Source organism: Heloderma suspectum, chromosome 5 (assembly GCF_057233095.1).
Source record: "Heloderma suspectum isolate Gila_16-S chromosome 5, 16-S_ref, whole genome shotgun sequence".
Lineage (NCBI taxonomy): Eukaryota > Metazoa > Chordata > Lepidosauria > Squamata > Helodermatidae > Heloderma > Heloderma suspectum.
The window spans coordinates 131,037,200-131,064,348 of record NC_139462.1 but is presented as its reverse complement, the minus strand read 5'-3'; the positions used below and the strand labels follow the sequence as shown (position 1 = coordinate 131,064,348).

General features: G+C 46.3%; 1 protein-coding gene across 1 annotated transcript; it reads left to right on the top strand.

The window, feature by feature from the left end:
* The first annotated feature begins 868 nt into the window (after window positions 1-868).
* Window positions 869-25,295, top strand: THNSL2 (threonine synthase like 2). Its single transcript, XM_084860377.1, has 10 exons — window positions 869-979; window positions 6,585-6,872; window positions 9,117-9,315; window positions 11,491-11,496; window positions 12,041-12,183; window positions 13,611-13,841; window positions 15,403-15,551; window positions 17,216-17,341; window positions 18,078-18,229; window positions 24,909-25,295. The coding sequence occupies exons 2-10, from the start codon at window positions 6,650-6,652 to the stop codon at window positions 25,117-25,119; spliced, it is 1,440 nt and encodes a 479-aa protein (XP_084716503.1). The 5' UTR covers window positions 869-979; window positions 6,585-6,649; the 3' UTR covers window positions 25,120-25,295.
* Window positions 25,296-27,149: the final 1,854 nt, after the last annotated feature.

Here is a 27,149-nt window from a genome sequence, read left to right as displayed (position 1 = left end):
TGGAGGGTGCCAGGTTGGGAAGGCTGCCCTGGTGCCTCGTTGCTTTGTCTGCCTGCCTCTTTTTCTCAGGAAGGGGAAGAGATCTGGGTTTCATCCACAGAGATAACAAATCTAGAGGAATGTGCTTCAAGAATAATATGCAGTACTCTAATACCGATAATAGTATAAAGTGTTTAGTGGAGGCTGGTGGCTGATTTCGGTGGGGCTGGGCATCCATTCTGCATTTCAGTCAAAACCGTCCAGAACTCTAAAGCAGCTCTCCAAGGGCTGAACCCTAGGCCCCAAATGGGCTCAGCACCTTGGAGAGCTCCTTTAGAGTTCTGGATGGTTCTGACCGAAACTCAGAATGGACTCTCAGCCCCACCGAAACTGGAGCCACCAGCCTCCACTGAAATTATTTCATCATCCTCATCATCGGGTCTCCATCCAGCACTGCAGGTTGGTTATTATTTGAACGCAGCCAGGTGCAGCGTAACCAATGCCATGCGAATGAGAGCAGGGAACCATAGATATCAGTATGGGAGCGGGCAGTGGGGCTGGTGGCTCCGATGTTGGTGGGGCTGTGAATCCACTCTGGGTTTCAGTCAGAACCAGCCAGAACTCCAAAGGAGCTCTCCGAGGTGCTGAAACCCAGCCCCAAAGTGGTTCCAGCACCTCGGAGAGCTCCTTTAGAGTTCTGGCTGAAACTCAGAACGGATCTGCAGCCCCCCCGAAACCGGAGCCACCAGCCTCCACTGGGAGTGGAGTTTTAGCGCACAACTCCTCCTATCCGAGGTTTCAATCGAGAACCCCAAATGTAGCTGTGCGAAGGATGCAAACGTTTCCTGCCTCTACAGTTTCTCTCATTGCCCTTCACGGCGGGATCAGTGGGCGGGATCTCTGCTGGCCAGCCGGCCAATCAGCTGTTCTCACGGTTGCAGGGGGCCCGGACCCCGACCCAGCTTCGAAGGTCACGCTCGCACGCCCCGCGGAGGCCGGGGTAAGTCCCCGCCAGCGGGGGTCGGGGGAGCCGGTAACCGCGGACACCGGCGGGGAGCGGAAGAGCGCGTTGGGGGAGCTTGACCCGAAGGACCGTGGCAGCGCGAGCAGCTCGACGACATTGGGCCCCGCTTTGTGTCGTGTGCGCGCAGTGACCTGTTGCGTGTCTTCATTTGAAAACCGAGGGGTTGGAAAGAGCCAATGTGGCGTAGTGGCGAGAGTGCTGGACTGGGAGTCGGGAGATCCAGGTTCTAGTCCCCACTCGGCCATGGAAGCTCCCCGGGTGACTTCGGGCCAGTTGCAGACTCTCCGCCCAACCCACCTCGCAGGGTTGTTGTTATGAGGATAAAATGGAGAGGAGGAGGATTATGTCCACTGCCTTGGGTTCCTTGAAGAGGAAAAAAGGCGGGATATAAATGTAATAAATAAATCCATGAAAGAGTATTCGTGCACTGTACTTGCCTGGGGTGCAATTTGTGCCTCACCAGGGCTCGGGTTTGATATCTCTTTTCAGCCTTGGTATGAAGTATGCCAGGATAAGAATGCTCCTGATCACGTGCAGAGTGTATTTATGTTGTCACCACCACTACTGAGTAGTGTTGAGGACTCAGAATCTTCATGAATTTGGGAAGGGTTTTCAGATCAGAGGTGTTTCTAGGAATTACTAAGCACTGACGTTGGTGCCCATTGGCAGCGGAGGCTGGGGGCTCCAATGTCAGTGGGGTGGTGAATCCGCTCTGGTTTTCAGTCAGAACCAGTCTAAAGGAGCTCTCCAAGGTCCACCTTGGAGAGCTCCTTTAGAGTTCTGACTGAAACCTGGAGCAGATTCATCACCCCACTGACACCAGAGCCACCCACCTCCACTGCCCACTGGTTCAAAACCAGAACACACACATGCACGGCTGAACAGCAGACTTCCCAACGACAACACTTGTGCCTCACTTTTTGCTTTAAACAAAGACTCAAACCAGATTAATGTCAAATCAAATTCAATAAAAATTAAAATAAAACAACAACTAAACAGTACAATCAGCAGCACCAAAGCAGCCAAACATCAGGAGTGCTTCCAGATGAAGGGTTCTTAGCCCTAACAATTACAAAGCATTGTTCAGCTATTCCAGCTTTTTCTCCTCAATGGACTTTATGTGGTAAGAAAAAAGACAGAAGAACCTGTGGGAAGTACGGAAGGGTTACGAGTGGAAGACAATGTCTTCTGGACCACCACCACCCTGGTAAAATTCCATGAATCAGGCTGGATAATGGCATGACATAAACCTCATCCAGGAACACCCCAGACCACTGTTGAAGCAAGAATTTCTGTTCACTGCTTTTCAACTTTTCTTCTTCTTTCCATTCTTCTTGAACAGACTAGATGTGCTTCAACATTGGAGAGCAGGAACTTTAACCTGGAGCTAGTGTTCTTTTAAGTTCCATTACATAGCAGGCACAGTTGTATGAACATTTTCTGTTGAAAACTTTATGAAATGGTGTCACAGAAAAGAGAAGTATGGACCTAATGAACGCTACTTGCCACTTTGTTGTTCAGTCGTTAAGTCGTGTCCGACTCTTCGGGACCCCATGGACCATAGCACGCCAGGCCTTACTGTCCTCCGCTCTCTCCCGGGGTGTGCTCAAGTTCATATTCATTGCATCAGTGATGCTATCTAGCCATCTCATCCTCTGCCGTCCCCTTCTCCTTTTGCCTTGAGTCTTACCCAGCATCAGGGTCTTTTCCAGGGAGTTTTCTCTTCGCATTAGGTGGCCAAAATATTTGAGCTTCAGCTTCAGTATCTGTCCTTCCAATGAGCACTCAGGGTTGATTTCCTTTACGACTGACTAATTTGACCTCCTTGCAGTCCAGGGGACTCGTAAGAGACTTCTCCAGCACCACGGTTTGAACGCATCAATTCTTCGGCGCTCAGTTTTCCTTATAGTTCAGCTCTCACAGCCATACGTTACTACGGGGAAAACCATAGCTTTGATTCTATGAACCTTTGTCGGCAAAGTGATGTCTCTGCTTCTTACTGTGCTGTCTAGGTTTGCCATAGCTGTCCTCCCAAGGAGCAAGCGACTTGTAATTTCATGGCTACAGTCACCGTCTGTGGTGATCTTGGAGCCCAAGAAAATAAAATCTGTCACTGCTTCCATTTCTTCCCCTTCTATATGCCAGGAAGTGATGGGGCCAGATGCCATGATCTTCATTTTTTTAATGTTGCGGTTCAAACCAGCTTTTGCACTCTCCGCTTTCACCCTCGACAAGAGGCTCTTTAGATTCTCTTCGCTTTCTGCCATTAAGGTGGTATTGTCTGCATGTCTGAGGTTGTTGATAATTCTCCCGGCAATCTTAATTCCGACCTGTGATTCATCCAGCCCGGCATTTTTCATGATGTACTCTGCATATAAATTAAATAAGCAGGGCGACAATATACAGCCTTGTCATACTCCTTTCCCAATTTGGAACCAATCGCTTGTTCCATGTCTGGTTCTTCCTGTTGCTTCTTGACCCTCGTACAGGTTTCTCAGGAGACAGGTAAGGTGGTCTGGTACTCCCATCTCTTTAAGAATTTGCCAGAGTTTGTTGTGATCCACACAATCAAAGGCTTTAGCGTAGTAAATGAAGCAGAAATAGACGTTCTTCTGGAATTCTCTTGCTTTCTCCATGATACAGCGAATGTTGGCGATTTGATCTCTAGTTCCTTTGTGTCTTCGAAACCCAGCTTGTACTTCCGGTAGTTCTCGGTTCACATGCTGCTGAAGCCTAGCTAGTAGGATTTTGAGCATTAACTCTATTAGCCTTTGTCCTGCTTCATTTTGTACACCAAGGCCATCCTTGCCTGTTATCCCAGTGATTTCTTGACTTCCTGCTTTAGCATTCCAATCCCCTATGATGAAGAGGACATCTTTTTTTGGTGTTAGTTCTAGAAGTTGTTGTAGGCTTTCATAGAACCGATCAACCTCAGCTTCTTCAGCATCAGTGGTTGGGGCATAGACTTGAATTACTGTGATGTTGAATGGTTTGCCTTGGATTTGTACTGAGATCATTCTATCGTTTTTGAGATTGTACCCCAGTACTGCTTTTCCCACGCTTTTGTTGACTATAAGTGCTACTCCATTTCCTCTAAGGGTTTCTTGCCCACAGTAGTAGATATAATGGTCACCTGAATTAAATTTGCCTATGCTTGTCCATTTTAGTTCACTGATTCCCAAGATGCCACCTCCTGTTTGACCACCTCCAGCTTACCTTGATTCATTGATCTGACATTCCAGGTTCCTAAACAATATTGTTCTTTACAGCATCGGACTTTCTTTTCACCACCAGACACATCCACCGCTGAGTGTCCTTTCGGCTTTAGCCCCGCCGCTTCACTCTTTCTGGAGCTACTTGGAAATTCCCTCTGCTTTTCCCCAGTAGTATGTTGGACACCTTCCGACCTGAGGGGCTCATCTTCCGACGTCATATCTTTTAGCCTTGTGATACGTTCCATGGGGTTTTCTTGGCAAGGATACTGGAGTAGGTTGCCATTTCCTTCTCCAGTGGACCACATTTTGTCAGAACTCTCCACCATGGCCTGTCTGTCTTGGGTGGCCCTGCATCGCATAGCGTATGACTTCACTGAGTTACGCAAACCCCTTCGCCACAACAAGGCAGTGATCCATGAAACTCTTAACTACAACTGATCTTAAAAGGACTGCTTGTCCTAGGTCAGGCCACCAGATGTGAATGTGGCAGATGCCACTGCTGTCAGCTTGAACACTCCAAGGCCATGGCTGGGTGTAGGCTCCAATTATGCAGAAAAGCAGCACAATTCAGCTTTCTAACCCTTATGGTTACAGAGATATGCTTGACAGTGTGCAGACAATGGGCCTGTTCAAATGGCACAGCAGCAAATCATGGGTTAATTAATCCACAATTTGCTGGGACATGAGACACTTCTGCTTTGCATAAACAACCTACAAACACCCTGTTTGTAGCCTGTTGCATGATGTGCGAACCTGGACACTCTGGGTTCTTTATGGGTTAAACAACCCAGAGTTAACCTATGATTTGTTTTTAGGTTAACTTTGGGTTGTTTAACCCATAAACAACCCAGAGGGTCTGGGCCTGCATGTCATGCAATGACCTACGAACATACATAGGTTGTTTTTCAAACTGGAAATGGCTCATGTGCTCCGCACATCCCCTGCAAAAATGATTTGCTGCCATGACATGCAAATGAGGTTAATGCCTGATGAAACTCACAAGCCAAAGGAAATGCTGAATAAGTTTTCCAGGGGTCAGAGGGTTGGAGTAATGCCCTGGATAGCTTCTTGTCCCTCCCCGTGACTAGCAGAAGCAGAATAAATTATGTAAAATAATACAAATTGAAGAATAATGTGTGCAGAATTGGATAAATTGTTCACACATAATTTATACAGAACATAGCATGTTTTGGGGGTACAGAATTTGGTGTGGCCCCGTAACTGTATTTGTCTGACCAAAGCTCTGTGCTTCTCAATAGTCCACTTTGGGAGGCCCACTCCACCTGTTCACCCAGACCAGCTGACGTTTGGCCTCTCCCAGTATTGGGTAATGAATTTGCTTATTTTCCTCTTCTGTCCCCATTCCAGTTTCCTCTTGTGTCAAGCTTGTTAGATTGGTAAGCCATTATTTTAAACTGCAAATCACCTTGACCACTTTGATGGAAAGGCAGCACTTAAATATCATCTGGCAATTGTCTTCTGCCTCATAAGCAGTTGCGCATCTTAGAACAGTGTGCAAATAAGTAAAGATGACCCGGAAACCAACGCTGATGCCAAGCAAGACCAAAGGAGAGGTTTCCCTCCAATATCCATCATGCCTTCTCAATGAGCAGTTGTGCACTTCTGCTGTTGGTGACAACATGAAATCTCATTCCCCGAGAGCAGCTGCAACCTCCAGCTCAAACCGGTGCTGTTCTGGCACTTTGTGAGTAACCTCTGGGAATCAACATTCTGATGTTTTGGCATTATAAGCAGAAGAAATGGCTATGCACCTTAATGAAAAGGTGGGAAAGACAGCAGCATAGGATAATTGCCACTGGGAATTTTCATCCAATATTATGGAAATCCTTTCCTCAAGCTTGAATTAATTCTTTTTCTCGAGTTTGCTGAAGAGAGGTAGATAAGATAAGTCAAACTATACATGGTGCTAAACATGTGACTTGAAGTTGCAGGACTGGGTGTGTGTTTTACTGGAAGCAGCAGACACGGAGCGGGTTTGGGATCAGCATCAAAATCAAGACTGAGGGTGTCTCTACATTAAGCACAACCCCTGCATCCTTACTGGGGCTTTTTGCTTTCTGTTTCTTTGTGGAATTAGGATGGGCTCCTTTTACACAGCAGACACATGGTTTGAATCGAGGGAGCGCCTCCCTCCCCACTTGGCATGTGTGCAAAGGAGCGGTGTGTGTGTGTGTGTCTTGTTTCTGTTGCTTAACTTGTGCTGTACTGTTCTCACAGCCCCTGGGAAAGCTAGCACTTACTTCTGAAAATCTGTCCCATCCCCCCGTCCCCCGCTTGCTAGATATGCCTGTCATTTTATAGGACAAAGACTCCTGTCTGTCATGAGATATACTAATATTTTTCAGGTTCTCCGGCCTGAAGATAATCTAGTGCAATTACTGTGTATGTTGCTGGAACCAGGAACAAAAACATGAAGTACATCAGCAGCCGAGGAGGAGCGGGAATCGTTGATTTTGAAGGTGCTCTGTTTTCTGGGTATGCGAGAGATGGCGGCCTCCTCATGCCTCAGATGCTGCCGGTCCTGGACTACGCCACCCTTCGAACATGGAGCACCTTCTCCTATCCAGAACTGGTGAAACAATTGTGCTCTATTTTCATCTCGCCTGAACTCATTCCAAAAGCAGAATTGGGAGGTAAAGTAAATCCAGATAATTATCGAGATGAGGGAGTCTTCAAAATTGTGACAGTATTTTAGATTTAATCTGTTGACAATCTTCTTCAATCACTTCAATATAATGTGACTTACTTTCTGGTGACTTACAAAAGTGGTTAACACATTGACAACTTGTTATTATTTATATAACACCATCAGTGTGCATTGTGCTTTACGAAGTAATCTATAATAATAGAAGGGGGTATGTGTCTGTATGTCAGCACCATAGCACCAAGACCATGAAGCCTAGACACCTGAAACTTGGTATTCATACTAAGGGGACCATAGGGGTGTGCACTTCATGGTCATTTGGTTTTTAAAATGCATTAATCAATTGTAATTAATTTAAATGGTTCTCTGTGTTTGAAACTTGCAGTACCATCTTCAGTTACTGGGTGGCAGAGCTCCCAACCAGCACATGGCTGTGCAGTCCATACAGTTTGAAGCCAGGGGAGATTAGTAGTCCAAGGGACAGAGTTATATGGCTCCCCCTCCCAACTGCTGTGGGACAGCCCTCCTCAGGGGAATGGAATGGATAGACCCCTCCCTTTGTCTTGCAAACCCCCAAGAGAGCTTCGACTAATGGGTGGTATAGAAATATAATAAATAAATAATAGTAATAAATAAATACACCATGGCAGAGATGCCAGTGGGCTTCACTCAGACGGGGCGGGCACAACATGTCCAACTCTGACAGCTGCATAGGTTCGCTTAAAGGCTTCGCTGTATCAAACGGAAGGCTATTTCTACCCGTGCAAAGCTGCATCTCTTCGCTAGTGTGAGATTAAAACAAAACACACAGGACCCTGCCCTCAGGAGGAGTTCACAATCTGAAACATGCAAGACAAATTCCAGAGGGGTAGATAAGATAGGTCAAACTATACATGGTGCTAAACATGTGACTTGAAGTTGCAGGACTGGGTGTGTGTTTTACTGGAAGCAGCAGACACAGAGCGGGTTTGGGATCAGCATCAAAATCAAGACTGAGGGTGTTTCTACATTAAGCACAACCCTGCATCCTTACTGAGGCTTTTTGCTTTCTGTTTCTTTGTGGAATTAGGATGGGCTCCTTTTACACAGCAGACACATGGTTTGAATCGAGGGAGCGCCTCCCTCCCCACTTGGCATGTGTGCAAAGGAGCGGTGTGTGTGTCTTGTTTCTGTTGCTTAACTTGTGCTGTACTGTTTCCTCACAGCCCCCAGGAAAGCTAGCACTTACTTCTGAACAGATGTATGATTGTGCTGTAAGTCTGTGATCCTAGGCACACTTACTTGGGAGTAAGCCCTATTGAACTTAATGGGGTACTCTGCATCAACAGAGGACGTCGATTCTGAGCTTGGTGGGGTGGGGGATCAGATCTGTCTCCCTTCGCTGCAGGGAGGCATTTTACCCTCTTCTCCCTCCAATCGAAAAATGTGCTCAAGCATTTACATGGCAGGCACATGGTTTGAATTGAGGAAAGTCCTTCCTCGGCAACTTCATAGCGCTACGGCAGCATTACACACTGCCGATATGGCGCCATTAACTTTTATTACTAGCTTATCTTCGATCTTTTTGAAAGCAGGATAAAGGGGGAAATGTGCAGGAGACATCCTAGAAGCTGATGATGTCATGTAAAGGACGTGCAAACTTCCATGAGTGACTAATCACGAGTGTGCAAGAAATTGATAATGTAGAGATACCCTGAGGCATACAAGGAGGCGGTAGCTGTACGTATTTCCTTCCAAGTTGCATTCCCAACAAAAATCTGCACAAAGCTGCTATTAGCCCCAGGAGAGAGCCCCCATTCACTCCAATCTATTGGTTCTTTGATGTGAGGGGGAAAAGCTAATCCCCCTCTCCCCAAGTGTCGCCTGCTCTTTCCAGTTTAAAAAACCCATAACACAACTTAAAGTGACACATTTAGTGTCATATGTAGCCCTTAGTCTGTTATAGCAAAAACAACAAAGGGACAATTAAAAATGACATGATTGGCCCTTGTGTGCTTGTTTTGTATTTACTAAATAGCAGCTACTGGGAGCTGGGAATCTGACCTGGCACTGGGATATGAGGAGAGGGCAGTTTTAACCCTTTGGTCCTCGTGCAGATCGCCTCCCCACCCATTGCTGACGTATGTCCCTTGGGATCCTTGCCAATAGTGTCAATTTCTAGATTTTTCCAGAAATCTAAACCTGGTGGTCTGTGGCATTTGATAATAATCTCATTTGACTTCTCTTCTTCCAGACTTGATTGATAGAGCGTTCAGCATGTTCAAACACAAAGATGTTGTTCATCTGTCGAGACTAAAGAACGGATTGAACGTTTTGGAGCTTTGGCACGGTGTGACATACACTTTTAAGGACCTGTCCTTGTCCTGCACAGGGCAGTTCCTGCAATACTTTCTGAAGAAAAAGAAGCAGCATGTCACCATTCTAGTGGGTACGTCTGCAGCTAGAACCAACTTATGGTCTGGTACAGATTTGGGCTCAGCTTGAAGAACGCTGTGTGCCTTTGCTCCAGATGCACTTGTCACTTCCAGTCTCTGGCCAGGAAGTGCCACACGGAATTTTGCTTCGGCTGTTGGCCACTCTCATGTCTTCTGTAACCCTCTGATTGGTCCTGAGTCTGGCCCAGCATTGTGGATCTCTGCCCTCCCACAATGCGCCCTCTGCATAGCTGCATTGACACCAGCACTCGTGTCAAACACAGAATACTTTTTGTGGATAAGCATTCGCTGCCACAGGAAGCGGTGATGGCCACTGGCTTAGATGGCTTTAGAAGAGGAACAGACAAATTGACGGAGGACTGCTCTTGTTATCTGATTATAGCTAAACGGAACCAATGGACAAGGGTTGCTGGGGGGGGGGGGCATAGACGAGCTTGGGCTGCTGTTGTTTTCATGCCCTGTGTCAAGATTCCCCTCATGACCTGGACCCCCTGAGCAACTCCTTAAGGATCTCTTGCCTCCTTAAGAGTCCCACCCTCCTTCTTTTAGACTTCCCCTTTCCAGTAACGTGGGGTTTAGGCTGTAGATATGGGGTGATTGGCACTTCAGACACCTGGCTGTTAACCACAACAGTTGACTGGTAAATTTAAAGCAAGCAAATCACAACTAATGCTGAGTGATACAAAAGGCCTTAAAAGAAAATAAAAGCTGCAAAACGCAAGTTCCTTTACCCCAGCTGCACTTAGACCTTTCCAGGGTGCTTCTTCCTGCTCACTCTTCAGACTCTGCTCTCACTTCAGTCTCTGGCTGTCTCTCTCTTACTAGCTCTCTCGCTTTCTTTATATACTGTCCTCCCTCATGCCCTCCTTTGTATACCCTCTTCCCTCAAAACCGAAAGTACTGCTTCAGTACTGCTGAAGAAATGAATTTTAACTGAGGAATTGAAACAGAAACTTCCCCGGAGAAATGAAACTACTCATCTCAGGGTTACCCCCCCCCCAACAGAAAACTCCAGGCTTCTAAGCCTGACCCATTTTCCTTATGCCTCTGTAGGCCTCAAACATTCACACCCTGTATCCCAGATGCATCTGACTGGGTGCTGCTGGAAACCAGTTTCTTGATGAGATGGCCCCTTGCCCTGCGCTAGGGGCTCTCTTAGGTTAACAGCTGGATAGGTAAGGCATTGGTGGAAGACAGCCCCCCGCCATCCTTGGAATTCCCAGTGGGTGGGGAAAGATTCTCATCCACAATTTCCCTCAGTGTGTGAATAAAGCCTTAGAAGGTGAGGATCCAGGCCACAGACTTCTCACCACCAACATGCCACTCACAGAGGTCTGCAAGGCCCAAGGTTAGCTCAGTTATACTTGTTTTGGCTCAAGTACAGAGCTGTTGGCTGCCAAGCAAAGAAAGATAGTTGCCAAGGGCTGCCTCTCCTGCCATTTTGGCAGAGCAGAAAGGGAATAAGAAGTCAGTGCCACTCTTTTACTTCTTTAATCTGCATCTTTTGTTCATACATTGTCAGTTCTTGCCAGCTGACCCACAACTAGCAAGCAACGGCGGCAGTAACTCACTGGCTGGTAAGCAGGGACATAAGTCTGTCCAAGGCTAGGAAAGGAGGCAGGACGCCCAGAGCTGGGGACTTTACCAGTTCAAACAAAGCCAAGACAATGTGGCAGAGAGAAGTCATATTTCCAGTCCCAAGCCTAAACACAGAGATTCACGAGCAAGGCTGAGTTTCAGGTTTGGGGTCAAGGCGGGGCTGACGAGATACGGCATGTGGAAACAACGTTGTTCTCCAGCACCTTGCCCGTTCCTGCTTCTTGCTTTTAACTACAGCATCCTGGAGCAGCTGCTGGCAATCTGGCCTCCGGGAGCCTCTCTGTCTTAAATGGACAGAGGCTCGCCTCCATTGCTCTTTTACATGAAGCCGCCTTCACTCTGCTGGAGGCAGTGGAACTTCACCCTCTGAATCCTCTGGAGAGTCTGGCTGCAGCTGGGCATGGCTCCTCCACAGAGGGCTTGGGGGCTCGGGCTGCTTCGGTGCTAGTCCCTTCCCCCGGGTCTGGAGCCTGCCATTGCCCCTCGTCCTCGGAGCAGTCCTTGGGAGGCATGACACACAACGGTTTTGTACAGACTGACCATCCTGGAGTCTCAAGACAGATTTGCCCACAGAACAGGGTCTGTGAAGCAAGTGGCCACACTGGCCAGGCTACTTCTCTTGAGCTGTCAGCCTCCCCCAACCTGGTGCTCTCCACATGTGTTGGACTACAACCCCCAGCATGCTGCATGGGGCGATGGGAGCTGTAGTCCAACACATGTGGAGAGCACCAGGTTGGGGGAGGCTGAGCTGAAGCCTGGTTTTCAGCCTAAGATGTGGAGCACCGCCAGGGCCAGGACAAGGGAAGGAGAAGGCCAGTGAGAAAAAAGGCAACACATCGACCGACAGAAAGAGAGAGAGAGAGAGACACACAAAGGGGAAGGGAAGGAAAAGGAGTAAAAGAGGAAAACACTGATAAAGCTAAAATTTAAAATAGTAGCTTTAAAAAAACTAAAAGTTTTTAAACTTTTAAGAAAAGTTTTAAAACTAAAACTTTTTAACAAACGGGTTAAAATGGATCCCAGGAGTCAAAAGTTTGAAGGCTACTGATCTAGGGGGCTGATCTTTTAGACTTCCATTAAGTCTTTAAAATGCAAAGAGTCTTCAATTATTTTTTTGAAACAGGGATACTGGCAGCTCAGCAGTTGAAAGTGTCAGGGGCGAAAAGAATTTGGACATAATTGTTCTGCTGCCACATGGTCTCTGCAGCCAAGTACAAGAACTACAGATGACAACAGTAATGGAAGAAAATGTCCACGTGTTTCTCAGTGAGTCATTTGATGGGCCTTTTAATTTAGAATGCTTCAGGTTTTTACTATCTGCCACTGAATCCATGCAGTTTGGCTTTAACCCATTCTGCAGTGCCAAGCAACTCACACAATAAGGCCTTTATCCCTTGGCAGCAGAGTGTTCTGGGTTATAAGCATGATGGGAAAAGGGTGGGTTTTTTGGTCAGGTTGCATTTCTAAAATAATTTGGGCCGGATGCCCAAGTAGACATAGGGCTATTGTGTGCCCATCATTGGTCACTCAATAAAGTCTGGGTCCTTTACACAATGTCATCAACCTCCAGGGCCTCTCCTGTTCTTTCTTACCTTTATCCTGTTTTTTTAAAGATTGGGCTAATGCAGCAATAAATTTTAATTCACTTCAATGGCTGTGTGTAATTGCTCAGTTCCACTATACCACAGTGTCATGTAGTGGCTGTATAGTGAAACATATAGAACTTTCAGACTAAGGAAGTCTCCGAAAAAAAGCACGTGTAAGCATATGTAAAGGAGCCAATCTTAATTCCACAAAGAATACAAAAGCAGAAGCCCCACTAAAGGTGTGGGATAAAAGCCTGGGGTAAAGAAGCCCATTGGGTTGTTATTTGCTAGGTCTATAAGCTAGAGCAACCTTCCCAAACCTGGTGTCCTCCAGATGTGTTGGACTGCAACTCCCAGAATCCCTCAGTCAGTTATGCTGGCTGGGGAATTCTGGGAGCTGTAGTCCAACACATCAGGAGGGCATCAAGTTGGGGAAGCCTAAAGCGACTCTAACAGAGCTGCTGTTGCAAAGAAGGCTAGTTGGTGCTGTTGCTCTCTGTGCAGTTTTATAACCTAACAACCCTCAGGTAGCAAGACAGGCCAAGAAACGGCGGGTGGTGGGGCTGAATGGCACATATTGATTTGAACACCAGGCTTCTGATTCTGTGTAATTGTTCTGTGCATCTTTCCCAGACCTCCTGAGTCTTTGCTGTCAGCCAAGTTTCACCCATCATTTCACCCTTCCTGGGACTGGAGACAGCAGAGGGGAAGCTCCTTTGACTGGTGATGCCATGGAGCTGGGGAACAACAAGAGTTTGGGGTTTTGTTCAAGGCTCATTGTCATGTAGATGGAACATGATGCCTCTTGTTATCTAGTTTCTTAATTATTCTCTTTCATAGACGTGCAGGGCACAATCACACTCAAATCACAGAATGGCTGCCAAGGTGCTAGCTTGTACACTACTTGGTATTGGGAAAACAGTTCACACAAGGCAGATCCACTTTGAAAAGGAGGTGGGGACTGACTGACCAAGACTTGAGACGGGTCCTTTTGCCAGGACTGCTGATCTTTTCACAGCCCTCCTCACCTTTGGGCTGGCAACAGAGAACTAGAGTAAGGCACACCTCTGTCATGCCTGCTCATTCTTTTCCCACTTCACTCTCCAGCTGAAGGAAATAGTGATGAGATAGATCAGCCAATCAAAGAATTGTTTGCAGATGAAGATTTTTCAAGAAGACACAACCTGATGAGCCTGAATTCGATCAACTGGTCCAGGATTCTAGTGCAGATTGCTCATTATTTCTATGCATACTTCCGGTGCGCTCCAACCATGGATGCTATTCCATTGCCAGTTGTGGAAATTGTTGTTCCAACTGGGGGTGGAGGAAATTTCACAGGTTAGTGAACAAAGTCCAGATGAAATTCTTTCTCGAGTCTAGATGAATCAGATTTATTGCACTGCAACCATAATGTGAATCGTCAACCTCCAGGGCATCTCCCACGCTTTCTGACCTTTAGCCTGTTTTTTTTAAAGATCGGACATAATGTGGCAAAGAATGTTAATCTGCTATATCGGCTGTGTGCACTTGTGCAGTTCTGCTATACCACAATGCCATCTAGTGGCTGTATAATGAAGCATATAAAACTTGCAGACAAAGGAAGTCCCTGAATCAAAGCACATATCCACCTGTGTAAAGGAGTGGATCTTAATCCCTCAAGGAATCTGTAAGCAAAAGCCCCAGTAAAGGTGCAGGATTTTAGGTTCATGTAGAAAAGCTCTTAATTGGTGGGCTGAACCTGCCTGAAAGTTGTGTCACTAGAGACAAGAGGAGTTGTAAAATAAGCACCTCCTAAAATACAATTTTTAATTGTGCTGCTTCAGTGGGAACCGAGCTTTCCTGAACAATCTGGCCCAATTTCTGTGTTTTTTTTAACTAAAAATTCCAAACAGTTCGTCATGGCTCCTGAAGCTTCCATCACTTGGCTGTGTTAATTGTCATAGATCCAGGATGGATCGGCACAGCCAATTTCTACAACAAGAAAAACTACGTTATGCAAGCTGAGCAGAGTGCAGGATTTGCAGGATTTTGCCGTTGTACCATTCTGCATAATGTATTCTGTTTTTCTAGTCATGGGGATAGTCAAGATACCTTAGGGTTAAATCTCAATGTTGCACGAGCGGGCTTCCGCTCATGCAATGGGATTCCCCTTGCTCTCCTTCCCCCCACAGCCCCCTGTGTCCCTGTCAAATCTGTTCTGGTGTGTGTGTGTGTGTGTGTGTGGGGGGGTGTCCCCCAACCCTCTGGCAAATTTTGGAGGCGTGCAGGTGGCGATCAGAGAGATTGGTTCAGCCCGCAGTTTCTGTTCCACTGGCAGATGGCCAGACTTGGATATAGGACGCTGAAGAGACATTTCCTGACCATTGAAAGCCTTATTCGGTTGCTTTTCTGGATTCTGAGATTTCACTAGGCACTGGCCATGCACTTTCAAGTGTACATTTGCCACCATAAGGGCTAAAATCATGCATTTTTCCTTAACGTGAATGCTGAATCTCTTGGGAACTTTCTGCAGCTTTTCTGTGCCTCTGTGCAGCCTTTCTGCATGGTGTGCAGCCTTCCGCGTACTGTCCTGACCCTGTATGGCCGCATGCTGAAATGGATCGTGTTTCCACCGGCTTCCGGTTGGGCACTGTGCTGAGGCTTTCTTGGAGACGGGCAGATTGGCTCCAATGAAGCGCATCGCTCTGTTCTGTTCTGCTGCTGTCCAGAAGGAGCATTGCACCTCATAGCTGCACCACAATAATAAAGGGACCACTGAATTACGATTTGTGTCCTGGAACTCTGGAAGCAGATGTTGTCATACAGTTCTGCAATGGAGGTTTCATTGACTCTTCTGCTTTATGTAAGCCAATTTGTCCCACCAAATTGCTATTCTTTGAATTGCTATTCTTTGGTCTAGCTGGATGTATTTCACAGAAGATGGGGCTTCCCATTGAGCTGGTGGCTGTGGTAAATGACAATGACATTGTGCACAGAGCCATCCAGCAAGGTGATTTCTCATTGTCCAGGACTGTGAAGTCAACACTAGCTTCCGCAATGGATATTCAGGTAAGCCTCTGGTCAATGGGAGGGGCATGTTCTCTCCCATTTAGCAAGGTAGAAATTTGAGGATTAGTTGAGCCTTAGTCACTTGGGCCGTTTCTACCTAAGGCATTTATTGTGCGCTCATGATTGGCCTCTCATGGATGTTTGTGGGTCCTTTACATGACATCGTCAACCTCCGCGACGTCACCCGAGGTTTTCCACAGTTATCCTGCCTTAAAAAAAGGCTGGAGATAAGCTGGAATATTTTTTAAAAAAACTACCATTCCCACAGTGTGTCGTGCCGGTGTACTGTGATAATTCCACCACTGGATGGTGTTGTTTCATTGAAAAACATAGAAAGCCCCAGCAAGGCTGCTGAGAAAGGGCGTTTTCAATTCCACGTCACGTTCGTTGTCTAAAGGAGCCAATCCTAATACTGCCATAGAAACAGAAGCAAAATGCTCTGGTGGGGCTGTGGGATTTTTCATTAATATAGAGATACCCTTAGATTCATGCTGATGGGCCACTCCAGCAGCTCTGCTTGGAGACCAGCATCACTTGGCTTCCCCCTCCCTCAACTGTCACCTAGCAGCTGTCATTCCATCAGGCTACTGCAGGGGGAACAGAGAGAGGGGGGGAAGCTGGGACCACTCCATCTACTCTGATGAGAGACCAGCGCTATTTTGCTCCTCTCCCTAAAGAGTTTCCATTCAAGCTGGTACTCATAAGAACTTCGTAACATTATGAATTGGTACCCGAGTTTGCTTGTTTTCCTCTATCCTCATTCCTTTTTCCATTTGTGTTATATCTTTTAGTATGTAAGCCTTCAGGCAGGGACTTGTCTTGTGTTTAATTGATATTCTGTAAGCCACTCTGGGAGCCTTTTCAAATGAAGCACAGGGTAAAAATGCCTTAAATAAATAAATTCTATCACTTTGCCACTAGCCTAGAGAAGGAATTACCCTCATCCCCATTGCTATAGAACGGGAACACTTCTTCCTCAACTTTGTGCTAGAGCACACCAAGGTGTTTTCAGAGAACCACAGCTGTGTGCTATGAGAAATGCATTTATTGAAGGCTCTGATGAGGACCTGGACATCTCTCCGTTTCAGTTTATAACTTTTAAAAAGTTTCACTTACATACACTGAAATCCCTTTCTTAATACTTGATCATTAGACTGCAATTATAATTAAAAGCATAATTACTGATCATTGCTTTTATTTTCCTCCCCTTCCTCCGTTATTTCTGTTGAATTTTAGATTGTAAGCTAATAATATTTAATAATAATAATAATAATAATAATAGTGGCATATAGAGCCAAATTTGTAAATTTTAAATAAGAATGGTGATTTTGAAAAATTCTTTCTCAGGATGTATGTATGAATGTGAAACATTAATTCAATTAGAATATTGAGCACATTTTCCCATTGGTGTGCCAGTGATCATCTGTAAGGCTAGCAATCTGAACTTACTTGGAATTCCATTCCATTGAAACCAGTGGCATTTATTTTAAAGTAAAACTGTAAGGATCAGGCTGCAAGTGTCTGTGCTTCTGTGCAAGTTTCTAAGCCTCCCTTTAGAAGATGTCATATTATTATTTAGTAGAGAGATATACAGCTTACCATATTTTTTTTAACTATATTTCTCAGTGACTGTGTATCAGGTGTGTCATCTTTTCCTTTTATAGGAACCTTACAATATGGAGAGGATCTTTTGGCTACTGTCTGGCTCAGATAGCAATTTGGTCAAAAGTTTGATGGAAGAATTTCATACTGCTAAAAAAGTTCAGCTCCCATCAGAGTTGCAAAAGAAGGTTAGTTTTGATTTGACTTCTACATTCAAGGATTTTTGGATGTGCTTTCTTTGGAGCCTCCCTTCCTCCCTCTTCAGGATTCATGATTCATTCCTTGGAATCTCATCCAGATGTATGCATACCACAGAGTGAGACTGGCTTAACCCTCTCTCCCTGAGAAATTCTAGGAACTGCAGTTTTATGGGTATAAAAGTGTCTTCAGCTTAGGGCACTTTTACATCTTTCAGGCTGGAGACAGGGAGTGGTTCTAAGAGAGAATGTCAGAGCCATTGTTGCCTGTGGCACACACACAAATTACTTTTGTTGCACCCACAGTCGCAGACCTTGCAGTTTTTGTCAGGCTTCAATGAGGGATGAACTTGCAAGCCTGAACAGACCTTCAAACAAATTCAAAACTGAATTGAATTGGGACTCTTGTTTGGTGGACAGCCAAGGAGCATATGAATGGCAAATTCTGAAGTGTGGTGTAAGAGTGTTGAACTTGGGACTGGAGGAAGCTGAGTTCAAGGGAATCCTCCACATGTATTTCACTCAGTGACCCTGGACCAATCTCCCTCCCTCCCTCCCTCCCTCCCTCCCTCCCTCTGCCTAACCTACCTCACAGGGTTGTTGAGAAGGTCATATGAAAGAGAGAAACCTATACACACTGCCCTGAACTCCTTGGAGAAATAATCAACCAACTGTGGCATTTATTGGCTGGGTGGGTGATACTTTCAATTTCTATATGTGATTGCAGCTCTCTGAAGTTCTGAAATCTTGCACAGTCTCGGATGAAGAAATTGTCCAAACCATGAGATGCTGCTGGGAGGAGAACCACTACCTCTTGTGTCCCCATACAGCTGTTGCTGTGTGCTACCATTATAAGCATCCCATTCGCCATCCAAGCATGTAAGAAGATCTTTATAGAAAATTACACTCTTTGCAGGATGTAACTGCATGCAAACATTTGAAACTTGTCCCTGTGATTGGCCTCCATAGCTGAGGATTGGAGAGTGGCCAATGTAATATCAATTTTTAAAAAGAGATCCAGTGGGATCCAGGAAATTACAGGCCAGTTAGCTTAATGTCTGTTCCAGGAAAATTGGTGGAAAGCTTTATTTAAAATAACATTATCAAACATACAGAAGAACCAGTCTTGTTGAAGGAGAATCAGCATGGCTTCTGTAAAGGTAAGTCCTGTCTCACTAACATTTTGGCAGTTTTTTAGCATGTCAGCAAGCATGTGGATAGGGGTGATCTGGTAGAAATTGTATACTCTGGCCTGCCAAACACTCCCAGGATAAGATGAAGCAGATAGTCGGAATAAATGGACAGTTCTCACAATGGAGGGATGTAAAAAAGTGGGTTCCTGCCAGTATCTGTTTAGGTACTGATGATTTTTAAGTTGTTCATAAATTATCAGGAGGTAGTGGGGAACAGTGAGGTTGCTGATGACACCAAATTATTCAGGAAGGTAAAAAGAAAAAAATGGACTGCAAAGAGCTCCAAAACTCGGTGAATGGGCAACAAGATAGCAAATGTGGTTTGATGTAAGTAAGTGTAAAGTGATGTACGTTAGGGCAAAAGATCCTAACTTCCCATATATACTGATGGGATCTGAGCTGGTGGTAACTGACCAGGAAACAGACCTTGGAAGTCATGGGAAAACATCAGCCCAGTGTTTTGCAGCTGTGAAAAAAGGTGAGTTCCATGTTAGGGATCATCAAGAAAGGGACTGAGAATTAAACTCCCAATATCGTAATGCTTTATACAGTCAACAGCGCAACTACACGTGGAATATTGCTTACTATTCTGGTTGCTGCACTTTAAAAAAAATTGCATAAATTGTATAAAGGGTAACCAAAATGATCAGGAAGCATGAGGAAAGGTTACAGGTCTGGGACTATTTAGTTTAGAAAAAAGGAGAGTAAGAGGGGTGGGGGACATGAGAGAGGTTTATAAACTTGGACAATACTAGAACCCAATGGGGTCATCCCATGAAGCTGATTGGTCAGAGATTCAGGACAGTTAAAAGGAAGTACTTTTTCACACACCACATAGTTTAACTATGGAATTCACTCCTATAAGATGTAGGCCACCTTCACAAGCTGATTTTTTAGTGTGATCGCTCTTCTTTACTCACAGGTTTTTGTGGGAGCTTTAAACAACACTGCTGCTGTCTTGCTGTCTCGCATTTTCCCCTCCCTCTTCCCGTATTATCTGAGTATGGGGGAAACTCGGCATTTTCTGTGCTTGCGATTGAAATCGCCAGTTCCTCCCCGTGTATTTATGCCTTAGCGCTTTGTCCCACTTTGTGTGTGTGTGTGTGGGGGGGGGGGGTGTTGAATAACATTGTCATGACAACAAATCGGGGGCAGGGGCAGGTCACTGACCGGGAGTGACCGTTTCTCTCTCTCATTCCATTGAAAGTGCCATTGAAAACTGTGTGGCTTGCTTCTGAGCAGGCATGCATAAGAGTGCACTGTAAGTCTACTTAGAGTAGCAGTCTTAAGGTCTCCCATCTCCTTCAATACTTGGAACTTCCCCCTCCCATTGACTTCACTGACTGCTTCTTCTCCCTTTTGCTCAGCAATTTGATGGGCTTTTTTCCTCCCAGGGAGGATGGGGGAGTCTCCCTTCTCAGCCATGCAGGAGAAAGGCTTGACAGGATTTCAGTGGGTATTAAAAGTGCCTTTTCTCCTCCCCTGAATAAATTCATCATGCAGAGCTTGGAATGGTCATTTTTAATGGTTTCTTCGTCATCGTCTTCTTCTTCTTCTTCTTTGTTATGGAGTTGTTTTAGATAAGGCAGTAATGAGGAGGTGGGAAAGGCGTTCTCCTTGCCTCCACATCAGAAAGAAACCTTAAAGTCAATTTGCTTCCAAGAGGCATTCCCTCAAAGTAGAGCTCCTGGCTTTGCGAATGGAAGGGTGGACCTGAAAACGTGGACCGGATTAAACACAATTCAAATCTCCCTACGGACCACAGAGCCAAAGATGCCAGACAAGGCACAGAACAGAGAAGGACAAGAGAAGGGGTTGGGGGTGGTTAATGCCTTGCCACCATGCAGGGGGTTAGCTGTAGCATCGCAAGTACACTAAACTGAAGGCCCAGCATGGCCTGACTTTGTGGCAGTGTGATGGGATCACAAGGTGGACTCTTGGGTGGCCAGATGGGCCTGCGCATCTGCCCACCTTACAGGGTCGTTGGGAAGCCAGAATTAGGGGGAAGAGCAACAGCAGCCTGGGGGTGGGGGGAAGCAAGCCAGTCAATGGGAAGCCAGAATAAGGGGGAGGAGCAACAACAGTGGCGGAGAGGGGGGAGGAAGGAAGGCAGGAGGGATGAAGGAGCGGAGGGAGGGGGCAGAGCCATCAATCATGTTACAGGAATGAATGATCAGCAGAGAGGGGAGAATCCAGCAGCCCCCTTGTGTCCTGATTGTAGGGATGTACGAAAGTCACTTAACTTTCCGCGGATTATGTCCATGGTGCGGGGGGAGTCGTTCTGTCCCCCCCAGAATCCTCGATGGGGGGGGGAGGTGATCCAGTCCTCCCCCCTGGAATCCTCGATGGGGGGGGAGGCGATCTGGTCCTCCCCCCCAGAATCCTCGACGGCCGGTTGTGCTCTGCGGCGGCTCCATGGAGCAGCTGGCCAGGCCCAGGCCAGAGCCGTCTGCAGCCAGATTTCCAGCTGCGGAGGGCTCTGGGTAAAAAACCCCACAAAAAACGTGTGCGCAAATGGCGGCAGCTATGGCCGCCACCATTTGCGTTCTATATTTTTCACCATCTTAGTCTACGTAAATATTTACTTAGACTATTACGGCGAAAATAAAGGGGAACGCAAATAGCGTAGTGGGCGCTATTTGCGTCCCTTTTTAATTCGCCGTTTTAGCCTACGTAAATATTTATATAGGGCCAGCCTAAATCCTGGAAAGGATCCGGAATTGCAAGGACCCATTTGTAGTGGGATAAAAGGCCAGGTGTGAAGAGAGCCTTAGTGATGGCCACCAACGTAGTTGGCTTTGGAAGGGGATGAGACAAGTTCATGGAGCAGCCTTGCCCAACCTGTTTAGGACCTCAATCCTATCATCCCCAGCCAGCATGGTCAATGGTCAGGAATGCTGGGAGTTGTAGTCCAGAACATCCAGAAGGCACCAGGTTGGGGAAGGCTGTCCTTGAAGATGTCTGTCAACGACTATTGGTCATGAAGGTTATGTGCGACCTCCAGGATGAGGGCCAACATGCCTTTCAATATCAGGTGCTGGGGCACATGAGCTGGATTGTGCTACCATGATCTCTTGTTTCCCATAAGCATGTGGTTGGCTACTGTGGAAACGGGACGCTGGACTCAATAGGCCCTTGGCCTGATCTAGCAGGACTGTTCTTAACATGTAAACATGATTACATAAGCTCTTCCCCCACCAGCACTGGGCTGTAGCTCATTCGGGGCTCCTGAGGTTTCTGGTTTGGGGCCCAAGGACAAGGGCTCGCTGCTGCTCAAAGCACACTCTGAACAGAAGAAGGGGCCACACAGGATTAGGCAAGGGCTGAGGATGCTGGGTGACTCTTAGTCATTTATTAGGGAGCACCCCTATGGGTTGTGCTCTCAGTGATTGTAAGCCCTCAAACTCAGAGGCTTGGGAGCATCCTGTGCGGGGTGAGAGGAGCCACAGAGCCAAAAATTTGTCTCTCCGTCCTCTTAAGTGTTGTGTTTTTCACCAGCCAGGCTTTTTTCCCCATCTAGCTGGGGCATTTCAGAGGGGGAGGGAAGGAGGCTGGCAGAGGCTCAGGAAAGCTCATATCCTGGCCTGTCTGGTCTCCGACTGTCCCTGCCCACCAAAATGCCCCCCTTTCCCCCTCTCCAGGGTTGAGTTCCCCACCTCAGAGAGCAGCCAGCGCGGTTCTTTCCTTGCTGGCTGCGAGGGTGTGTGTGTGTGGGTGTCAGATCTCCAATTTCCCCCTCCGAGGTTGGAGCCTTCCTCTGTCCTCAGATTGGGGAATCCAAACTATCCTGTGGCCCCTCAGATGCTGACCAGGGGCCACGGGATTGCTCCCTCCATGTATTTATACTCTGCCTACTAAGCAGCAGTTCTCAAGGCTGCTTACAACATCTCCAAAAACAGATTTAATCAGCAATGGGGAGGAAACGCCTCTAAAATGTTGTTGAAGTGGGACTCAGCAGGCAGGTTTCATTGGGCGTTGCTCTAAGGAGCAGATGGTGTGCACAGCACCATCTTGAAGTGCTTCTTTCCCACCCTGTCTAGAGACAAACAGTGCATAGGAGAGTTAGTAGGCCCTTTTGTGCCAAGTGCTGTAGGTCTCCTGCTCACTGTTGTATCGAGATCCAACCTCCTTCAGAAACACAGTTTAGCAGCAGTTCAGATAGAACAAGAAATTAAAGAGTTGTTTTGCCTTCTGAATCAGCCAAAAGGATCTATTTGTTTTACAAAGAAGGCGCTGGGCGTATTGACACATTACTGTTCTTTCGGTGCACAGCTAAAATATTTTAAGTGTACGCGTAGAATCATAGAATAATAGGGTTGGAAGGGGCCTACAAGGCCATTGAGTCCAACCCCCTGCTCAATGCAGGAATCCAAGTCAGAGCATCCCTGACAAGTGGCTGTCCAGCCTTGTCTTGAAGGCTTCCAGTGTGGGAGAGCCCACCACCTCCCTAGGTAATTGGTTCTATTGTCGTATTGCTCTAACAGGCAGGAGGTTTTTCCTTATGTTCAGCCGGAATCTGGCTTCCTGTAACTTGAGCCCAGTATTCCAAGTCCTGCACTCTGGGATGATCGAGAAGAGATGCTGGCCTTCTTCCCTGTGACAACCTTTCAAGTACTTGAAGAGTGCTATCATATCTCCCCTCAGTCTTCTCTTCTCAAGGCTAAACATGCCCAGTTTTTTCAGTCTCTCTTCATAGGGCTTTGTTTCCAGTCCCCTGATCATCTTTGTTGCCCTCCTCTGAACCCTCTCCAGCTTGTCTGCATCCTTCTTAAAGTGTGGTGCCCAGAACTGGACAGAATACTCCAGATCAGGCCTAACCAGTGCTGAGTAGAGGGGAACTAGTACTTCCTGGGATTTGGAAGCTATGCTTCTATTAATGCAGCCCAAAAGAGCATTGGCCTTTTTTGCAGCTATATCACATTGTTGGCTCATATTCAGCTTGTGATCGACAACAATTCCAAGATCCTTCTCGCTTGTAGTGTTGTTGAGCCACGTATCCCCCATCTTGTAACTGTGCATTTGGTTTCTTTTTCCTAGGTGCAGAACTTGGCATTGATCCGTATTAAATGTCATTCTGTTGTTTTCCGCCCAGCGCTCCAGTGTATCCAGATCACTTTGAATTTTGTTTCTGTCTTCCAAAGTATTAGCTATCCCTCCCAATTTTGTGTCATCTGCAAATTTGATCAGCATTCCCTGCACCTCCTCCTCCAAGTCATTAATAAAAATGTTGAAGAGCACCGGGCCCAGGACTGAGCCCTGCGGTACCCCACTCGTTACCTCTCCCCAGTTTGAGAAGGTCCCATTGATAAGCACTCTCTGAGTCCTATTCTGTAGCCAACTGTGGATCCACCGGATCGTTGTTTCATCTAGCCCACTTTGAGCTAGTTCGCTCATCAGGATATCAGCTTCACAATGTATCGTCAACAAGTGGGGGCAAACCAGTGTTTCCAAAGTTTTATGGATTACACGCACACACACACAGTCATTATAAGCTGGTGTAGCTAAGAGACTGAGCTATGAATTGGAAAGTCCCTAGTTCAAATCTTGCCTCTGCCCTAAATTCACTGGGGGCCCTGAGGCAAGCCACTCTCTCTCAGACCTGGGCCTTCCATCTGCAATACAGCAGATATAATATTGACTTACCTTACAGGGTTGTTGTAAGAATTACAACTAGATAATGCATGTGAAATCCTTTGAACTCTTGGAAGTACTATACAAATGTTTGGTAGTAGTAGGAAAGAAGGCAGGATTCATTGTGGCTCTCTCTGGAATGGATTTTTATTAACAAATTGAGAGTAGCATCTGCAATGGCAACAAAGTCTAACAAACATAGTGACGAGAACATTTTTGCGCTCAGGAGCTTCCTGTCTAAATTTCAAAGACGTTTCTAGTGCAATCCTATACACGTCTGCTCAGACGTTTCTAGTGCAATCCTATACAATGTCCCACTTCTTTCAATGAGGCTTCCTCCCAGATGAGTGGGCAAAGGATCGCAGCCTTAGGCCCTTTCTACATGAAGCATTTATCATGTGCTCATGATTGGTCACTCATGGACATTTGTGGGTCCTATACACAACGTCGTCATCCTCCAGGGCACCTTCCTCTCTTTGCAACCTTTTGTTTTTCATGACAACAAAAGGCCAGCATTTTCCCTCCTCCCGCTATGAACCAGGGTAAATATATGCTGTATAATGAAACACATAGAACTCACAGATAAAGGGGGGGGGGATGCACGTGTAAAGGGCCGATCTTAATCCTGCAAAGAATCAAGAAGCAGAAGCCCCACTAAAGTTGCAGGATAAAAAGCCTTTGTGTGGCAAAGCCCTTCAAGTCTTGCTGTGTAAACATCTCTTCTTCTACCCCAGTTCCAGATGCTGCTTGGCTCCTGCCTCCCCCGTCAAGTTTGAAGAAGCTGTTCTTAAAGCTGATCTCTCCCCAGTGGTGTCCGCTGAGATAAACATGTTGAAAAATAGGGAGACCAGATCCTGCACCCTGAAGAGAGGCAAAGACTGGGCAAAAATACTGCGGCATCGAATAGAGGCAGCTGCAAAGCAAAGAAATCATATCCTAAGTTGAAGCATTGAAATAAATAAATAAATATGGACTCTAAGGCTAGAATCAGCCTTATGGCCTACCTTAATCAAAGCCTCTTCCTGCTATACAAGGCATATAACGGTGGTGGACACTGCTGCTTTTGCTAATCAGTAAAGAACAGTTGTGTCACAATAAACGTGCAGAATCTCTTATTTGTTAAAAGTGATGAGCAAGGTTGGCATTTAATGCTAAGAAGGGATGGGAATCTTGCGCAACTTGGAGACAGTTTTTAAAAGCACCGTTTTAAATAATATATATATTCCTGCCTGTTAGTGGTTCAGCTTCATACATCTGACGAAATGGGCCAGAACCTACAAAAATCGCAAAGTGCACCTTGGTGCACATTGCAGGGGTAGGTTGAATGCATGTGGAAGTTTGCAAATCACTTGGGACACCCTCACATAGTCTAGATGGAGCAAGTGGGATCCCCTTGAGGGCAGTGGGGCTGCTCACTTGCATAATTCTATATTTAAGATAAACGACTCTTCAGATGTGAGATATCAAATATATATTTCCCCAAACATCTTTGCCTTAAGGGCTAGATCAGCCTTTCCCCAAACATCAGGAGAGCACCAGGCTGGGGAAGGCTGGTCTTAGCTGTGATGATGATATGGAACCTCCGTATCAGGAAGGCAGTCACCTTCAAGTCCAGTTTTTGAGCGCCCTGAAAATGTTGTTTCAGTCAGAATGCTGGACCACACAAACCCTTTGGCCTGATTAATTAATTAACTAATTACATTTTTATTCCAGCCTTCCTCCAAGATGGTCAGGCCTTCCAATCCCATATTTTATCCTTGAAACAACCCTGTGAGGTAGGTGAGACTAAGAGAGAATGACTGGCCAAAGGTGGGCTTCGTGTCAGATACTGTGATGAGCTGTGATGAGAGAAATCATGCCCAGCCTAGTATAGTCTGAAAAGGAATAACAATTTTAAAAATAGGTGTGTGATATGAATGTTGAATAATATGCATCCACAAGGGGGCAGCGCAACCTAAGCTTTGACTTCTTTATCTCTCCTGCTTACTTGCTCTAAACTGAAGTAATTCAACAAAACCTCCTGGCTTTAACTCCATGCTGGGAAACGTTTCACCTGCTAAGTTTTGTGTATGTCAGGCAAGCTACTTTTAAAGGAACAGGAGCAGGCCAAGAAAAAAATTACCTAGTGGTGGCAAAGCGCCCTTGTGCACTAAGATCCCCGTTCAGATTCCAAGAGGTAAAGATGGCAATCTTTGCACTTGAATGGGTTCCACTTTAGGGGAACCCACTTTGGCAACATGTCATCTGGTGCCCTCTTCTATTCCATGCCACAAGTACAGGCCTTTGCTCTTTCCCTCTTACTTTCTCCCCCTTCCTCTTCTAGACTGACTAGAAGCAATAGCGCGTGTGTGTGTGGGGGGGGCATAATCTGGTGTCCTTCCATCCCCCACCGTGTTTTTACTGCTGTTGGAGCACATCAATAACCAGCATGGGCAAAAAAGAGGTTTTAACTTATAAAAAAAGGTCATAAAAGAACATGACCTCACTGCTTCAAAGAAAGGAACACAAAAAGGGAACAACAACACCAGCCCCTAGCCTTGCTCTTTCTCTCCCCTCTATTTTGCTATTCCCCCCAGCCCCTAGCCTCACTCTTTCTCTCCCCTTTACCTTGCTATTTTCCCCCAGCCCCTAGCTTTGCTCTTTCTCTCCCCTCTACCTTGCCACTCCCCCCAGCCCCTAGCCTTGCTCTTTCTCTCCTTTCTACCTTGCTATTTTCCCCTCCCTTCCAGCCCCTAGCCTTGCTCTTTCTCCTCCTTCACCTCTTTCACTCACCATTTCTCCCCCGCCCAGCCTCTGGCCTGGCTCTTTCTCTATCCCATTGCCTTGCTGTCCCTACCTCCTCAGCCTCTAGCTTAACTATTTCTCTCCCCACCTCTTTACCTCACTGTTCCTCCCCCTCCCAGCCTCTGGCTTTGCTTTTTCTCTCCCCCTTTGCCTTGCTGTTTTCCCCATCTCTCAGCCTCCATGTCCCTGCC

What these genes read in the sequence shown, in the direction of transcription:
- THNSL2 (XM_084860377.1), top strand. Translation starts at nt 6,650, where the DNA reads ATGAAGTACATCAGCAGCCGAGGAGGAGCGGGAATCGTTGATTTTGAA. An exon ending in GGGTGGAGGAAATTTCACAG is followed by an intron (nt 13,842 to 15,402) that starts GTTAGTGAACAA and finishes TCTTTGGTCTAG; the next exon opens with CTGGATGTATTTCACAGAAG. An exon ending in CTTCCGCAATGGATATTCAG is followed by an intron (nt 15,552 to 17,215) that starts GTAAGCCTCTGG and finishes TTCCTTTTATAG; the next exon opens with GAACCTTACAATATGGAGAG.